Source organism: Podarcis filfolensis, assembly GCF_964270895.1.
Source record: "Podarcis filfolensis genome assembly, chromosome: 5".
NCBI classification, from domain to species: Eukaryota; Metazoa; Chordata; class Lepidosauria; order Squamata; family Lacertidae; genus Podarcis; species Podarcis filfolensis.
The window spans coordinates 70,978,390-70,996,097 of record NC_139608.1 but is presented as its reverse complement, the minus strand read 5'-3'; the positions used below and the strand labels follow the sequence as shown (position 1 = coordinate 70,996,097).

At 40.0% G+C, this 17,708-nt stretch overlaps 2 protein-coding genes across 13 annotated transcripts in view; one reads left to right on the top strand and one right to left on the bottom strand.

Moving 5' to 3' along the window:
• Positions 1 to 4,386, bottom strand: part of CTNNA3 (catenin alpha 3) — a 543,396-nt gene extending 539,010 nt beyond the window's left edge. For 6 of the 9 annotated variants that reach the window (XR_014548214.1, XR_014548215.1, XR_014548216.1 and 3 more), the window contains exon 1: positions 434 to 569. The gene's annotated coding sequence lies outside the window, so the exon portion shown is untranslated. Of the gene's footprint in view, positions 1 to 433; positions 570 to 739; positions 807 to 4,050 lie in introns of those variants that run through there. The other 3 variants (XM_083614464.1, XM_083614463.1, XM_083614461.1) reach the window with 3 other exon arrangements.
• Positions 4,387 to 4,473: 87 nt separating this feature from the next.
• On the top strand, positions 4,474 to 17,495 carry LOC310762842 (plasma membrane calcium-transporting ATPase 1-like). Of its 4 annotated transcripts, none has more exons than XM_083614435.1 (4): positions 4,474 to 4,652; positions 7,907 to 7,961; positions 10,563 to 10,684; positions 13,561 to 17,495. In XM_083614435.1, the coding sequence occupies exon 4, from the start codon at positions 13,570 to 13,572 to the stop codon at positions 16,849 to 16,851; it is 3,282 nt and encodes a 1,093-aa protein (XP_083470561.1). In that variant the 5' UTR covers positions 4,474 to 4,652; positions 7,907 to 7,961; positions 10,563 to 10,684; positions 13,561 to 13,569; the 3' UTR covers positions 16,852 to 17,495. The 4 variants fall into 4 exon arrangements, with proteins under 4 accessions (XP_083470561.1, XP_083470559.1, XP_083470560.1 ...); XM_083614433.1 differs by having other exon boundaries at positions 4,474 to 4,898; XM_083614434.1 differs by having other exon boundaries at positions 4,474 to 4,914; positions 7,924 to 7,961.
• Positions 17,496 to 17,708: the final 213 nt, after the last annotated feature.

Here is a 17,708-nt window from a genome sequence, read left to right as displayed (position 1 = left end):
TTTGAATCTTCTTGGTGAAGTTTGCACGGAATATACAAAATCTTAAATTTTAAGAGCATATTTTTGGATGCACTTGAGACAGAAAGAATATTATTAGGTGCTGTAATTCCTAATTAATCTTTCTCTTAACAAAACTAGATGGAATAACTACACCTACAGAATTTTAGCACAAAGCAATGTGTAAAACCACTTTGGTTTTTTCTTTCTGTATAATGAATGAACGAACAAAAACTGACATTTCAGGAGTTTAAAGTTTTTTGTAACTTTAACAGGAGTACTGTCAACTCAGCTAATGACAGTTCCTTAGTACATGTGTGCAGTATATGTCCTCACTTGCCTTAAAAAAAAGAGCTAGTCTGTTTCAGTCACAGAACTCAACTGAATGGTAATTTGTGACAAAAGATTTTTAAAGGTGCAATGCTACAACACTCACCTATTTCAGAACACAAACAGTTGCCGTTCAAGTGTTGAACCAATGTCTAGGCAATTCTCCCAAAGTTTAGAAGTTCAGTGCAGCTATTATAGCTCACTACTTGGCTTATCATACATCTGCAAACAGAAAGCCTGACAAGCACTGCAGTGTATTTCAGGGTAAGTGACAGCAGGGCCATAGGGACTTCTGGGGGGGGGGGATGGGCACTCCTTAAAGCTATAGAGAGCAATACTATACAAACTCTTGGACAAATAATGAAAAAATAAAAATAAAGAACATAATTCTTCTAGTCTACATGGAACATACCTGGATAAAAGATGCCTTGTTTTGCCAAGAGAAAACTGTCTTTGTTTCCAGATTATTGGTGTGTCCCCCCCCTTTCTTCTCTCCTACAATTTGGTCAAAAGCCAATCTCAGCCTCAAAGCAATGACTCAGAATTTCAAAGAGGACAGCGAAGGGATTCATAAGGTTCTCACCCACTGCACTGGGATTGCAATGTTATTGTTGTTATTTTTTTCTTTTCTGCACCATGCGGCAACCCACAGAATATTGCATCTGACTCATAAGATGTATTTTGTCTTCCACCCACTTCCAAACAGAAGTATGTTGGTAAGAAACAGTACTCAACCCTGACAGTCATTTTACTTAATTGCTCTCCTTTGTGCGGGCATCTAGAGCACGTTCTGCCCCTTTGTATATGATGGAATGAATGACTATGAAATTTCAACACTTCCCTTTAGAGTCCTCAGACTTCTTCCACCTTGAGCACTGACCATGGAACAGCCTTCTGTGTTCACTCACTTTTATAGGACATCTTCATGTTTTCTCTATTCAGCTTCAGGGTCCCGTCTCCCTCGCCAAGCTAGAATATCTGTCTGTCTGTCTATCTTGATATAGATACAGGCATTTGAAATTTCCACCCAGCTGTGGTGGTAGTCCTGCTGTAGGAATTTCAATCTCTATCAAGAAGGAAACAGAGCTCTATATTGGAATAATGAATCCAGTCTAACAACTGGTGCCTTTCCCACTCAACCCCCACCAATGTCATGTACTACTACTCCTGTTAGCTCCTGCCAGCATGATCAATGGTAAGGGATGATGGGAGCTGTAGTCCATATGAGCTGGAGAGCAGCACATTGGCAACCCTTGCTATAACACAAAGTAAAAGAGAAGTGCACATAAAACCACCAAATCTCTTAGGAGGCCAAGACAGTGTGAAGGCATACTTGGCAGGATATGTTTTATAGTTGCAGTTAGCTCTTAATTTTATATTTCTCACACGTCATCATCATCAGTTGATGTCAGCGCAACGCTAGGAATGTTATTTGTTAGCCTCTTGTTTGTTACTGAGACAATACATAAAACACAAATCATGTTTTATAGGCACCACCAAAAAAAGTGACTATATTTTTTCTTTAATTTGCCCTTATGCAGGGGAGATGTTTAGAATGCAAGAGACTTGTTATCTGTGAAATTTTTACAGTTTTTCTTGGAATGGAAAATATGGTGTATTCTCCCATAACAGCAACCTGGCTGTTGTAAAATAGTTGGCATAAAATATTATAGTTCTATAGAGTTTAATGAAGCTAAGCCAATTTAAAGCAACAGCATGTCTGTTCTAGCTAATGTCAGCATAATGTCCTGCTCAGTTGACCTATGACAGCATATGTGATAGTTTACCATTTCTTAAAAACTATGCCTTCCTGTTTTTTGAAAACCAAATAAACAAAATGGTATTTCCAGAGCCCTGTCTTTAACTGAGACTTTTACAACCTTCACCAAAAATTATAGCTTTTTTTACTTTGAAACCAGCAATTACATTACTTTGACCTAGATTACATTTTTATGTGTTTTATCCTTCATCACTTGAACCTCCTTGATCTCAGTGGCACTTGTGAGGAATTGCACACTGTCTTTTTATGGCATATTTTTATATTTTTGAAAAACTATCAAGTTGTTCTTTAAACTTCAGCAAAAAATATAATTCCGTCTCCCCCCCACCCTGCCCTTTTGTCATATAATCTATGTTCTTAAGCCTTTACCATTTCAGCTGCTAGCTAAATCTACCACAAGTTGAACGATTCCAGGAGAGAAAGGAAGATATCTGAGCTGTACCACCTGGACTTTTCTCTCCCCTTTCACAGGTCTTTTACCACCTACTGCCTTGTGGGAAAATTCCAGGAGAGAAAGAGAGGCAGAAAGGCAAACACAACCTTGGAGTCTGCTTTATTTGGGTTCTCCACAGAGGGCTATCTACCAACAACGGCCCTGTGGGAAGATAGAGATAGAGGTAAACAAAGAAGACATCATCTACCACTAAGGACCCTCTGGTAGGGATAGGAGAGAAATTTGATTCAGTTTGCATTTAAAGGAAACCCACCTAATTCACACTTTCCAAAGCAATTTACAAAATGAAACACAGCCATCCTTCAAAATTCACACTTCTCTGAATTTTGCAATGCAGTTCTTCACCAAAGCAATGTGTACAAAGATGCATATACAAAGGTGAAGTATGCATAAAAATGTATATACTCATGAAAATAGCAAGTGCATTCTGTTAAGGGAAACTGCTTTGCAAAAAGCTAATATTAGGCAAAATTGCATTAAAATGTGCATTAGGAGAAGATAAAGGTAAAGGTACCCCTGACCATTAGGTCCAGTTGCGGATGACTCTGGGGTTGCGGCGCTCATCTCTCTTTATTGGCCAAGGGAGCCGGCGTACAGCTTCCGGGTCATGTGGCCAGCATGACTAAGCCGCTTCTGGCGAACCAGAGCAGCGCACGGAAACGTTGTTACCTTCCTGCCAGAGCGGTACCTATTTATCTACTTGCACACTTTGAAGTGCTTTCAAACTGCTAGGTTGCCAGGAGCAGGGACCAAGCAACAGGAACTCTCCCTGTCACGGGGATTCAAACCGCCGACCTTCTGATCGGCAAACCCTAGGCTCTGTGGTTTAGACCACCACGCCACCCGCGCCCATTTGGGGAGTCTGTCCCTGCCCCAATTCAGAACAATATGGTAACTCTGGGGAAGCATCACCAGAAGTAATAAAGAGGAATGATGTATGGATGGTCCAGTATAAATCTACCTCTAATGCCCTATTGTTGCACCAATGACATATTAAAGAAAATACTCACAAGAAGTCCACCAGGCGGGATAGGCCCTTTCTGCCACACACACAAAAAAAAATATCTCATTGGGCTACCAACATTGCTTTTCTTGCAGGGCTCTCAACTTTTATCATTTATCAAACACGAAGAAATTTAGTTGGTGCCATTTTTCCATATCTTTGTAAAGAAAGATAAAGAGCCTGGCAGGATCAAGCAAAAAGCTTGTCTAGTCCAGTATCTTGTTCTCAGAGTGGCCAACCAGATGCCTATAGGAAGCACCACAGCACTCACCCCACTCATGATCCCCAGGATTTGGAATTTAACATGTATCTGTTCCTGGAGTATAGCCATCATTATTAGTAACAAATGATAGCCTTATCCTCTTTCATTTGCCTAATCCACTTTTAAAGCCACCTAAACTGGTGACTGTCATCACATTTTGTGAAAGTGAATTCTGTAAGTTATCACTGCTGTTTAAAGTTTTTGCATATCTAGAAAAGCCTCACCTGACAAAAATGTGCAGGATGCAACTTCATCCCATGAATGAAGGGGGGGAGGGGTTAAGTGCCATGGCCAGGTCCTACATAAGGCCTTGGACTTGTAAAAGCAGCCCAAAAGAGGAAAGTCCACCAATTGTAGCTTCTCCCATTAGTGTAGTTTCATTTGTGGAAACACCATATTGCCAACCATAGTAAAAACCAAATCCTCTCTTCTGCCTAATATTGGGTCATTTCACTTGGGATAAGGTAGTACATAAAATACCCTGTTTTCAGAATAGAAAGCTTAAAGGCCCAAACCAGCACCTTGATTTGGTCCAAGAAACAAGGCCTATAAGCATGTGGGTAACAAACAGAGTCAGAACTAAAAGAAATGTAACCATAAGCCACATGTCATTGGTTGATGGAAGTGTTCTGATTCCAGCTCCCATCTTACTGTAACTGTCACTTTGAGCAGTTACTGGTTGATATGGGGAAATGAAAGAGGCTGAGATATAGAGCTATTACAGTCTTTCTTGAACCTTGGAGCTAGGTCAAAGTATTGCTGCAAGTCTTGAGCTAGGGCTGAGTTGGGAACAGGGAACTAGAAAAGAACAGAAGGAAAAATGCAGGTTAGGATTGTACAGTGGTTTAGATAATGAAGGATGCTGTGTAAGGTGCAGGAGATTAATAAGCTAACAACTTTTTCTGACAAGCCTATTATTGCTGCCTGACAGGCAGAAACTTAGTTGGTGAAGTTTTTCCAGTATGGAGATGAAATGAGGGGGAAAGCTTTGCTTGCTAAATTTCTGCCAGCCAAGCAGCTGTTAAAGACACAGGAGCCCTACCAGGAAAAAACAGCTTCGAATGTTTACAAGGTACGGCAGCTAGAAAGTTCTTCCATTTAAACTAGACTCACCCATGTTATAGTTGGACATTACCAGGTGATAATGCTGGTTTAATCTGCCAAATTCCACATATCAAGATGCTGTTAAAGGCACATTAGCAGGCTAGGCTGTCCCCTCCCTCCCTAGCTAAAAACAAAGCAGAACATAATGATTTGTGTGTTTGATTTGACTATTTTATCTAGTACTTAGTAGAAAAGGACATAAGACTGATCTTCCCCTGCCACAGTGTTTACCTTTGAGAAGTCAGATATTCCCGTTTCCAAGTTTGTCTATTAATATTCCCTGACTGCTTACAAATACTGGAAAGTATAACAAGTTGATTTTCAACCATCTTGCAATACCTTTGTCTCTATATGTGGAAATGGAGAAAAACGAAGATAAGAGCCTTTGGAGCCTTTCTCCTTTGGAGGAAGACATAGAAGATAATCTAAAGAATTTGTGAATACAAACAAGGAGTATGTAATCTGCAACTTTAGACCTTATAGATTCGTTGTTTTTGAAAAAATGTAAACAAGCTAAGAGACTGCTATTGACAATAAGTTGCCTATGAAAATATTTTACTAGAACATTTTGCTTGATTTTTCTGGAGAAAAGAGTTAAGGAATGTATGGGAAATGGTGAAATAAATTTGAGTGAAATTGGATACAGGCAGAATGTATCAGCTGGGAGAGGCGTACATAGTCACTAAAATGGTGCCTACCAGTCTGTACATATTATAGAATGAAGAGTGCAATCCTAATTACATTTACTAGGAAGTAATTCCTATTAAACATCAGTAGAACTTGAGTCCGAGTAAAGATATCCAGGGACTCAATTGGATTTGCCCTATTAAAAACTTCTAGCTCCAGGCTGTAGGGAGAGCTATATGTGCTTGCTCCAGCCTTTGTTGTTAAAGCAATTTTTGGTGACATTTTATTTTATAGCAGCAGGTTGAATTGTGTCTTCAGATGGGCTATAGAAAGTTTTAGAGGAAACACTGTTTAGAATAAGTCAGGCTATCAGCATTCTATAGTTGATCTCCTTTGTAATGCTTTTTTAAAAATAAAATAAAAATCTTTTAAGATATTTTAGTTTTTTGTTAGACACTCAAAGCAATATATTTAACTACCTTCAGTGATGTATACTATATAATTTGATGTTTTCATGCAGACTGTAGACAACTTTGAGATTCCCCCCAAAAAGTATAAAGTGGTATAGAAATGAAATGAATAGTAGTAGTATATTGTTGTTGTTATTATTACTACTACTACCATTTATATACCACTTATAAAGTGCAAAGCAAGCCACAAGGAAATCAAGCAAATGTAAATATAGTGTAGAAAACAATAAGAGCATCAAAATCTATAAGAGGATTTCACTATCCACTACCTACTAACCATCCATATCTCAATCTACCTGCACTTTCACCCACACAAAAACAAACCCACATGCGAACACCCTTTCCTTCACTCTTAACAGTTGCCAACCCCAACAATCCCCTGAATACATATACAAAAAGACAATACATATTTGGTTGCTGCTGAAAGTCATTAGCCTGCCAGTTCTGTTGTCCTGTATCAATATTTTTAAACTACTCCTGATGATGCCAGTTTGCTCTTCAGAAATAAAACAGGGAGAGTATACTAAAACGTTGGCAGCCTCACAGTGAGACTAAAATCATATCTAATTTAGGACTACACCAACCCAAATAAGAACCTCACACCGTTCGCCCAACCCTTCATTTAACAATCACATATGGTTATCATATGGCTGAGAAATAAAGCTCTCACCCTAGTCAGCCACCAATTTCCACTTGAGATGCGGTCAGTCTCCCTTAATTGCTCTATCGTCCCACCCTGGGGCAGCAGCACACATTCCCACATTCAACCAAAACACAACCCTAACAGGATCAGGGCCCTCACAACACCCAAAAGCTGTAACACCTCTTTAGAACTTCATATGCAGAAATGGAAAGTCCAGCACCCTCTTCAGTAGTTCTTGCTGCCAGGAGATACTGATTTTGGGGTGAACAAAGCCCACCAGGAGGTGGTAGGTGCTGCAAATACCTCCAATTCTTACTGCTCAGTTTGAAGATGTTAACAAGGTTGCAGCTCCTTGGGAATAGGAGACCAGGTATTCTCAATTCACCCTTGTGGCCCCTTAATGATTTGGCGACAGCTGCATCCAGTGGCGTAGCGTGGGTTGTCAGCACCCGGGGCAAGGCAAGTAATTTGCGCCCCCTAACCCGTGGATTTGCGCCCCCTAACCCGTGGATTTGCCCTAACCCCAGATGTTGCGCCCGGTGCGGCCGGCCCCCCCTGCACCCCCCACGCTACGCCACTGGCTGCATCTCATTATCTAGCTACTATTTCCTGTCTTCCACCACATGAGAGCTGTAGGATGAGAGCCTTCATGTCCTCACTCTTCAGCTTGTGACAAGGCACAGGCTTTATACTGCATGCACACTCCTTGCTAAATGGGCACGGTTGTAAATTTTCCAGTGAAGAAGACAAACATTAATGCCACAGTGGCTATGGAGACATGCACATTGCCTTGCTCCTGCAATTGAGGGGGCTAGGCCTGCACAATGTCAACATGCCATGTGCACATACCACAGGGTGTGCTGCCATGCCATGTGGACACCCCGTGGCTTGCGAGCATGCCTCACAGGGGGCATGCAACCACCACCTTGCTGAAAATTTTCAGGGGGCCCTGACGCCTGCTTTCGCCTGATCAGATAAACCAATCAGAGTACTATTCCTGTCAAAATTAAAAGTAAGGACCCATGTGTAGCTACTGTAGAAAGAGACACTGAATTCTTTCCCGTGAAAACAATAAATTCTGCTCTGGCTGTCTACATACAAATAGGAAACATTTACCTAGCTGTTCCTGCAATAAATCTTATAATTATTGTTTCAGTCCACATGACTACACAGCTGTTGATAATCTATCATTCTAATCTCTCTCCTATTCTCACTTCCTTTCTCTTTACCTGTCAGGATGCTGATTCTTTCAGTTTAAAGTGCCTTCTGCTGACTGAGGTCCCCTGTTCAGGTAATCAAACTACTTATGCTAATGATTTAGTTTTGAGGTCTTGAGTAGCCTATTAAGAACAGAGAGTCCTGTGATACCTCTAGTAACAAATGGATTCTGGAGTAAGCTTGCATGGTCTTTCCAATGCACAACTGCTATTCTCAAACAAAAGTAGAAAAAAATATACAAGGTTATCAAATGAATGCAATGAAACGTAAATGGCAGAGTTTGCCCCAATTAATTTATAGCTGAAATGTATGCAGAAAAAGTGGAGTGGCAATGACACTAACAGCAGTAATTGATTATAATGCAATCATCTTAGCACTGGTCAATTAATATCTGTAGTAGAACATAATGCTTCAAAGACCACCTCTGTGACTGCCATCTGTGTGCCTCTTCCACAGGAGGACTGGAGGATTATATCCAGAGAACAGGCCTTTTTGGATATGTCCTTCCCCCTGCCCTTTGTGTCAGGTTATCTCCAGGAAAGCATGCCTGGTTTCATATTTATCTATTTTTAAGTGCCAGGCAGAGGTCTGTTCTTAATCTGAAACTGTTCTTAACCTGAAGCACCACTTTAGCTAATGGGGCCTCCCGCTGCTGCCGCGCCACTGAAGCACAATTTCTGTTCTCATCCTGAAGCAAAGTTCTTAACCCGAGGTACTATTTCTGGGTTAGTGGAGTCTAAGCGTATGTAACCCGAGGTACCACTGTATAGGTAGATGGTGGATTAACAACAGGTGTGTGGCAGGCAGGGCAGTCCTACATCCTTTCATTAGGGCTTACGTTTCATCCTCTTACCACATGATAGTGCATTCAGACAAGGTATTATTCAACACATACAACATCACTTCAAGATGTCTGAATTTTACATATGCACATTCAGTTATAAATGTCATGGACTATAAATTATCTAAGGGACAATTGTAATCTTCCAGTGGTTGAAAAGGTAAATTAACATCTTGCTAGCGGGTGGCGCTGTGGGTTAAACCACAGAGCCTAGGACTTGCTGATCAGAAGGTCGGCGGTTCGAATCCCCGTGACGGGGTGGGTTCGTTGCTCGGTCCCTGCTCCTGCCAACCTAGCAGTTCAAAAGCACGTCAAAGTGCAAGTAGATAAATAGGTACCATTCCAGTAGGAAGGTAAACGGCGTTTCCATGCGCTGCTCTGGTTCGCCAGAAGCGGCTTAGTCATGCTGGCCACATGACCCGGAAGCTGTACGCCGGCTCCCTTGGCCAATAAAGAGAGATGAGTGCCGCAACCCCGGAGTCGGCCATGACTGGACCTAATGGTCAGGGGTCCCTCTACCTTTACCTTTAGTGTTTTGTGTAATTTGATAACTGACAGTGCTTGGTTACCTGTTGATAAGTGTTTCAAATTAAGGTCAAACCCTAACTGCTATGATGGAGGGCAAAGGCCAAACTACAGGTTACATTAAATGTGTTGTTGCAATTAATGCATCTGGGGGGTTAAAATAAAATAAACAAAAGCAGCCACAAGAAGTGGACTCAACCTTTTTCCTTTGCACCAAGGACATTATGACCTCCACCCCCACCCCCCCACACACACACAAATAAACACTGCTGTGTATGAAAGTTCAAAGAAAGGAAAGAGAAGAAGGAAGGAGGAAGAATATATTGAGTTTTTGCCTTAAACTGGCAGAAAAAGAGCTTTACAAAGCTTACATAATTGAATTCTCCTTCACAGAAAGTAACTATCTGCACATAGAAAACTAGATTTCAAAAAGAAGAGTGTCTAACTTTTAATCTGATGGGTTCTACCCCTCACTCGCTTAGTCATGCTGGCCACATGACCCGGAAGCTGTACGCCGGCTCCCTTGGCCAATAAAACGAGATGAGCGCCACAACCTCAGAGTCTGTCACGACTGGACCTAATGGTCAGGGGTCCCTTTACTTTTACCTTTACCCCTCACTCCTATTAGCATACTATACGAGCCCCCATCTGTAGTTCAAAGTGGTACAGTCAAAGCATATGTTTGCCATTTTATATACTGTTTTTGAGAAATAAGACACTTCCAAGTGGTCTGTTGATTGAGAATTCATCATCATTTGTTTGCACAATATTTGCAAGGAATTTATATTACACAGCATCAAGCAAGTCTTATTCCACAAAATGTCAGGTTCCTATTTTTACTTTTGGAAGTGCGTTTGTTGCACAAGAACACCCAATCCACTTTAATTGCCCAACCTGAATTTGCTGGTATGTGATTGAAATACAACAGCAAAATATTGGTAGTCTGGAAGCACCCCTTGTCACCCAAGTTTTATTTATAAATAAATAGGTGTTACAAATATCTAAAGGGTTCTTGCCTCACTGTCTAATTGAGCATATAAAAGGCTATCCCTTAAATTTCCTGTCCCTTGGAAAATGGGGAGCATGAAACAATATCTAACCAAGACAATGAGATAGGTTTTTTAGAAAAAAAGCTTAAATCTTAACTTCAAGCAATAAGATGGTCAGATTCTCTTATAAAAAAAATTATTTATAATCTATAATATTAGTAATATTATGACTAGCTTTGTTGCATTGTCTGTTTGTAAAAAAAAATGCAATTTAAGAACTATCGTTATTGCTAAGTAATCTTTTGCTTTGCCATTATAGCATTTTAGCCAAGGCCTATTTCCTTGAAATTTGGCAAATGCCACTGGAAAGAGAACAGCAGCCATCCAGGTATATTTCTGTGAATAAGGAACAACTGGATTCTCCCATTTCTTTATCTAAGGGTATGTGATTTTTTAAAAAAAGTCATTTTCATTGTGAATGATTCTCAGAAAAGAAGCCTTTTCAGGCCTAGCATTTGAATTAAACTACTGCTCATACAGAACTGGTAGTCTGGCCCAGTTTGCATATTTCCCATTACATTTTTGAGGAACTAAAATTGACCATATCACTACTTCACAAAAAAGCAAAAGAAATATTCTATATAAATATTCATTATACATGAAAGCATGCATATACATACAAGCATGCATATACATGTATTGTAAAAGAGAGCCAGAGGTGTTGTCAGCTCAATCCAAAACACACACACACACAATAATTGTAATAACTATGAGTTTTATAATAATTTTGCAGACCTTGCAAACGTAGCAAAGTGATTTGCTTTCATTGCATTGGCTGAAAACACGGCACATTCCCCTTTTCTGGGTGTTAGAAGTAGCAGGTCCTAATGGTTCTGAGACTACCTAATTTTATTCTTGGGCATGTAGCTATGTATGTAGAGGAAGAGATGTACTTTGAGATTTCCACTCCATTTTGGGTTGTTCAGCTTCCAAACCATGTAGCCATTTAAGCGAATCACCACCATTTGATAGTGTAGTGAAGCATATGTGAATACGATCAGGTCACAGGTGTCAAAGTCAGTTTTAGTTTTTATTATAACAAAAGAGCAATCTTAGGCTTGGATTTGTGGTTATTCATGGAAGAAAGGAGAATCACCATGCTTCTTTTGCACATAATTTGCAATTGCATACCCAGGCACAGAAGCATGTGGGCCATCCGGGACAGCCCCAGGAAGGATTAAGATTTATGACACCAGTGCTTGGGTTGAAATAGGCCACAACAATATCGATTACAGGTGTAAGCAGGCTTTGGAAAAGGCATTGGCTATGAATTCTGCATCAGCCAGTCTGCCTGAGCTGGGTTACTCTGGATGGAAGGTTGCCCTATGACTCAAACTGGGGCACTATCCTTAGGACCGCCAGAGGTAAGGGTACTATGGCTCATCAGCCCTATGTTGGCTCCAGGACATAAATATCCTCCTGGATCCCTTTAACAGGGTACTCATTTGGCTAAAATTCAAACCCCACGCCTAATCCACCATAAATTATGACAATTGCTATGAGGCAGGCGAAAACCTACAGACCAACCAATTTGTCAGCAAGAAAAATATTCTCCCAGACTCTGAATACGGCAGCTGAACATTCAATACCAGTGTCAAGCCAACACTGTCCAGGCCACACCATCCTAGACAAGGTGGAGAATCCATCGATGATCAGAGAGGCAGAGGCAAGGCACAGCTCCCATTCTAAATCTCTGGTTAGGACCTGGTTGGAGACGTCCCACACCAAATCTGCCTCCATCACCACACCTCTCCACTCTCTCCTAATTGGCCTGTTTGAATCAGGCACCCTGCAGCTGGCCTGCTCAGTCACTGGCTGTGCAGACCAGATTTAGGCTCCAGGCAATCTGGCACCATGACTCGCCCATAAACTGCCACTCCCCAAGCATTCATGGGTAAGCAGTCAGTGTCAAACCTTCTTGAAAACCGAAAATACTGCTACTGACACTTCTGGATTCACGGGCAAGGAATTCTGGAGATATTTCTGGTTGGCTGGTTTGTTTTCAATGCACCAATCAGAAAGATTTTGATGATTTGGAATTGCAACAGCCAGGTGTTTTTTTTCCATGGTTTGTGAGTTTGAGCAGTGTTGGTCATCTTCCACTATATGACACTGCTTGCCGACTGAAACATTCTCATATGACACAGACACCTTTGAGAGTGTCTTACAGTGTGAGTTAGAATTATCCCCAAAGCAGAGCCAGCATGTTCTGCTCAATATATAAAAAACTGATAATGTAAAAAACACAAGGAACATTCTAATTGATTGTGGGAAGGGCATTGTAAACCTGTGGGGTATTACTAACCATAATACCATGTGTAGTGATATTAAGTGAAATAAGTAAATTGTGTATTATTGCAATAGACAAGTCAGTTTTCACCCTCTGCTCCTTTCTCACAAGAAATGGAAAGAATCTGATCTGAGCATCTGCATACATAAAGAATAACTAAAATATTTAACAGCATTTTTCAGGATCACTCCATCTCTTAGTAGTTTTGTGCGGTTTTTCTTTCATTCCAGTACGGGTATAATTGTCCCCAAAGCTGTTAAAATATTAACATGATTTTTTTACTAGATTTAGGAGAGGTCACTGAAACATATGGCAAATCACAACTTACTGTGTTTGAGAAGCATCTGGAACAGGCTTCCTCAAACTCAGCCCTCCAAATGTTTTTGGCCTACAACTCCCATGATCCCTAGATAGCAGAACCAGTGGTCAGGGATGATGGGAATTGTAGTCTCAAAACATCTGGAGGGCCGAGTTTGAGGAAGCCTGATCTGGAACATGGTGTTGTGGAAAACTGACACAAATCACTGTTGGAGTACATTTGCGTGGAATCTACACACATGTTAAAAATTTGTGGAAAAGGTTTTTTTTAATCGTTTTGAAAAATGCATTGAATTTGCTATAGCTCACAGTCGTCATCTAGTGTCACAGTTGTATATTGCACTTTACAACACATTCAAAACGTTTTATCTGCAGCTGTATAGCTGAGTCCTTGACCTCACCTGTTAATGGAGGGTTTACAAAGCTATGGAGAAGCTCATAGTTTTCCTGTTTTTGTGATACACCTAGCTACACCTCATTCTAGGGCTAATGGTAAAAGAAAGAGTTTCATTTCCTCTGTCCCATTTTTAAAAAGTTTGCCCTTTTTAATATTGTAAGAAGTGCCTTTTTTAGGTAAATGCAATAAAATATGTCTCTAACCCTGTTTTAATGCTATTAAAAGTTTCTGGGTTGTTATTGTAAACTGCAGGAAGGCAGGATGATGGTGACTCCAGTCAACTTTGAGGCAACAGACTTTAAGATCACTCTCCCAGAGTTGCAACATTTGATGGAATTTCGAAAGAAAGATGCAGTGAAGAAAATAAAGGAACTTTATGGTGACATCTTTAAAATCTGTGCCATGCTGAATACTTCCCCCACACTTGGGATACTTGGTTCCAAATCAGAAATAGATGCAAGGAAAGCTGTATTTGGAAAGAATTTTATACCTCCTAAAAAGTCCCTAACTTTCCTGGAATTAATGTGGGAAGCACTGCAGGATACGACATTATGCATCTTAGAAATTGCAGCCATTATATCACTGGGACTTTCTTTTTATGATCCAGGAGGAAGTGTTGCAGAATGTCATGCAAATGAATTTGGAGACGAAGAAGAAGAAGCAGAGGCTGACTGGATTGAAGGATTTGCAATACTTGTATCAGTACTTTGTGTAGTGTTGGTAACAGCTTTCAATGACTGGAGTAAGGAAAAACAATTCAGGGGGTTGCAGGAGCGCATTGAAAAGGAACAGAAATTTACTGTCATCAGGAAAGGGGAGTCAGTACAGGTGCCAGTAGCTGAGTTAGTGGTTGGGGATGTTGCACAGATCAAATACGGTGACCTTTTGCCAGCTGATGGTTTGCTCCTTCAAGGACATGATCTAAAAATTGATGAGAGCAGCCTCACAGGGGAATCAGATCATGTCAAGAAGTCTTTGACAGAGGACCCAATGTTGCTTTCAGGTACCCATGTGATGGAAGGCTCTGGAAAAATGGTTATTACAGCTGTAGGTTTAAACTCACAAACAGGAATTATCCTCAGTTTACTTGGAGTTGGAGAAGATAATGAGAAAGCAAATCATAAAAAGCCAGCCAACCCTCATAAAACTGCTGGAAACGAAACAAAGGAAAAAGAACAAACTTCAAAACACAAAAAAGAAAAATCAATTCTACAAGCAAAACTCACAAGATTGGCTGTTCAGATTGGAAAAGCAGGGCTGGCAATGTCTATAATCACTGTTACTGTTCTAATAGTCTATTTTTTAGTTCAAACTTTTGTGATTGAGAAGCATACTTGGACTGCTGAATGCACACCCATTTATATACAATATATTGTGACGTTCTTTATTATTGGAGTTACAATCTTGGTCGTAGCAGTACCAGAGGGCCTTCCACTTGCAGTCACCATCTCACTTGCCTACTCTGTGAAACAAATGATGAAAGATAATAACCTAGTGAGACATTTGGATGCCTGTGAAACTATGGGTAATGCAACAGCAATTTGTTCAGATAAAACAGGAACCTTAACCATGAACAGAATGACAGTAGTCGAAATTTTAATTGCTGGCACACATTATAAACATGTTCCTGAACCTAAATTAATTCATCCAACCATGCTGAATTATTTGCTTAAAAGTATTTCTTTAAACTGTGCATATACTTCGAAAATACTGCCTCCTGACAAAAAAGGAGGCCTTGCTCTTCAAATTGGCAATAAGACTGAGTGTGCTTTACTGGGCTTGCTTGTGGAATTAAAGCAGGATTATGAGGCTATGAGGACTAAGATACCAGAAGAGAAATTGTTTAAAGTATATACCTTCAATTCTGAAAGGAAATCAATGAGCACAGTTTTGGAAAACCCCAATGGGAGTTATCAACTCTTTAGCAAAGGTGCTTCTGAAATACTTCTTCAAAAATGCACCCATATACTGGATGCTGCTGGGGAACCTATATCCTTTACCAAAAAAGAGAAGGAAAATGTGATAAAAAATGTGATTGCGCAAATGGCCTCTGGGGGACTTCGCACCTTGTGTCTAGCATTCAAAGATTTCCCAGCCGGCTCAGGACCAAACTGGGACAAAGAAGATGATATTTTCAGTGACATGACTTGTATCGCAGTTGTAGGTATTGAAGATCCAGTGAGACCTGAGGTTCCTGATGCAATAAGAAAATGTCAGAAAGCTGGTATTGTTGTACGTATGGTTACTGGGGATAACATTAACACAGCTCGTGCAATAGCTGCAAAATGTGGAATTCTGCAACCCGGGGAGAACTTTGAGTGCTTAGAGGGGCATGAGTTTAATAGACTAATACGTGGTCCAGATGGACAGATTAAACAAGAGCTTATTGACAAGATTTGGCCTACGCTTCGTGTGCTTGCAAGGTCCTCACCTGCTGACAAGTACAACTTGGTAGAAGGGATCATTAACAGCAATATCACAGAACAAAGGCAAGTGGTAGCAGTAACTGGTGATGGTACAAATGATGGGCCTGCATTAAAAAAAGCTGATGTTGGTTTTGCAATGGGTATTGCTGGAACAGATGTAGCTAAAGAAGCTTCTGATATAATTCTTACTGATGACAACTTCTCAAGCATTGTCAAAGCTGTCATGTGGGGTAGGAATGTATATGACAGCATTTCCAAATTCCTTCAGTTTCAGCTTACTGTTAATGTAGTAGCAGTGGTAGTTGCTTTTATTGGAGCAGCAGTCACCCAGAATTCACCTCTGAAAGCTGTTCAGATGCTGTGGGTCAATCTCATTATGGACACACTTGCTTCTCTTGCTCTAGCAACAGAAAAGCCAACAGAGACTCTGCTGGAACGAAAGCCTTATGGCAGAAATAAACCTCTTATTTCCCGTACAATGCTAAAAAATATTATGTTTCATGCTATTTATCAACTTGTAGTTGTCTTTTCACTTCTTTTTGTGGGTGAAAAATTATTTGATATTGAAAATGGACGAATTGCACCACTACATGCCCCACCTACCCGGCATTACACTATTGTTTTTAACACATTTGTAATGATGCAGATTTTTAATGAAGTCAATGCGCGCAAGATTCATGGGGAAAGGAATGTTTTTTCAGGAATATTCACAAATTCCATTTTTTGTTGTGTTTTTGTGGGAACATTGATTACACAACTAATCATTGTTCAGTTCGGAGGGAAGCCCTTTAGTTGTGCAAGTCTTACACTAGAGCAGTGGCTATGGTCAATCTTCTTTGGCCTAGGAACATTGCTATGGGGGCAGCTGATTGTATATATTCCAAATAGGTTCCTGGTGTTCCTGTGGGAAGTTGGTGATCAACCACCACAACCTGTTGAAGATGAACAAATGGATGGTGACACAGTGATTGACTTAGGTGAACAAGAACTGAAACGCAGTAAGTTTCTGTGGTTCAGGAACTGGACTAGAATACGAGTTCAGTGCGGAGCAGTGAAATCATTTCACGAGCCCTCATATAATAAAGATGTGCATTCAACAAATAGTAAAACTGCATAACACAACACGAGTAATGAATATGAAAACTTCACATGTTATTGTATTTCCATTTCAAAAAAAGTAATGTGCACATTAGCAATATTAAGAAATGGATGGATTTTTTTCTCCGTACTGGTGAGTGAGATGCTTTTTAAAAGATCTCTGACAAAATAGATAGACCTTTCTAGAAGATATAGGAAACAACATAAGAAATCAAAATAAAATCCTCTTCAAAATGTCTTCATATATGGGTCTGAATATTATATTAGCTGACTTTTAATGTACCTTGAGCCTTTAAATGTCTTTTTTCCAAGGCCATCTTCAGAAAGAGGGAAAGTGATTGATGAAGCCAAAAGCCGTGTCGTGATTTTTTTATATTTCTTGACTTAAATGTATTATATTATAAATTATAGAAGTTCAATAGCTTTTTACTTTTGCTCCTGTTTATACTTATAACTGATATCAATTAGCTGAGCTGCCTTATGCCCTCAATCACCTGTTTGGAAATGTGTTACTTTCTCAAGTATTTTGAACTCTTTCTTTAGCTGCTCTGCTTTGAATGGAGGGGGACAGATCTGACTACAAACAAGCCAAGCTTATTTGCATTTTGTTATTGCTAGCTGCTTATAAGCAAATATTATTAAATAATAAAAATGCTAAAAACATTTTTACTCTTGTTGCTTAATTAAGAGGAAGGGGCAAAACAAAACAAAACAAAAACCCTAAGGATGATGTCAAAATAATAATTAACTACACACAGAAGGAGACATTGTAGACTAATGACCCACCCTAGTTTATTTTATATTCCCTTAAAAAGGGATACAACAGATAGGGGTCTGTAAACCCTCTTTTTACCCTACTTTTTGTAGAATTTCAAA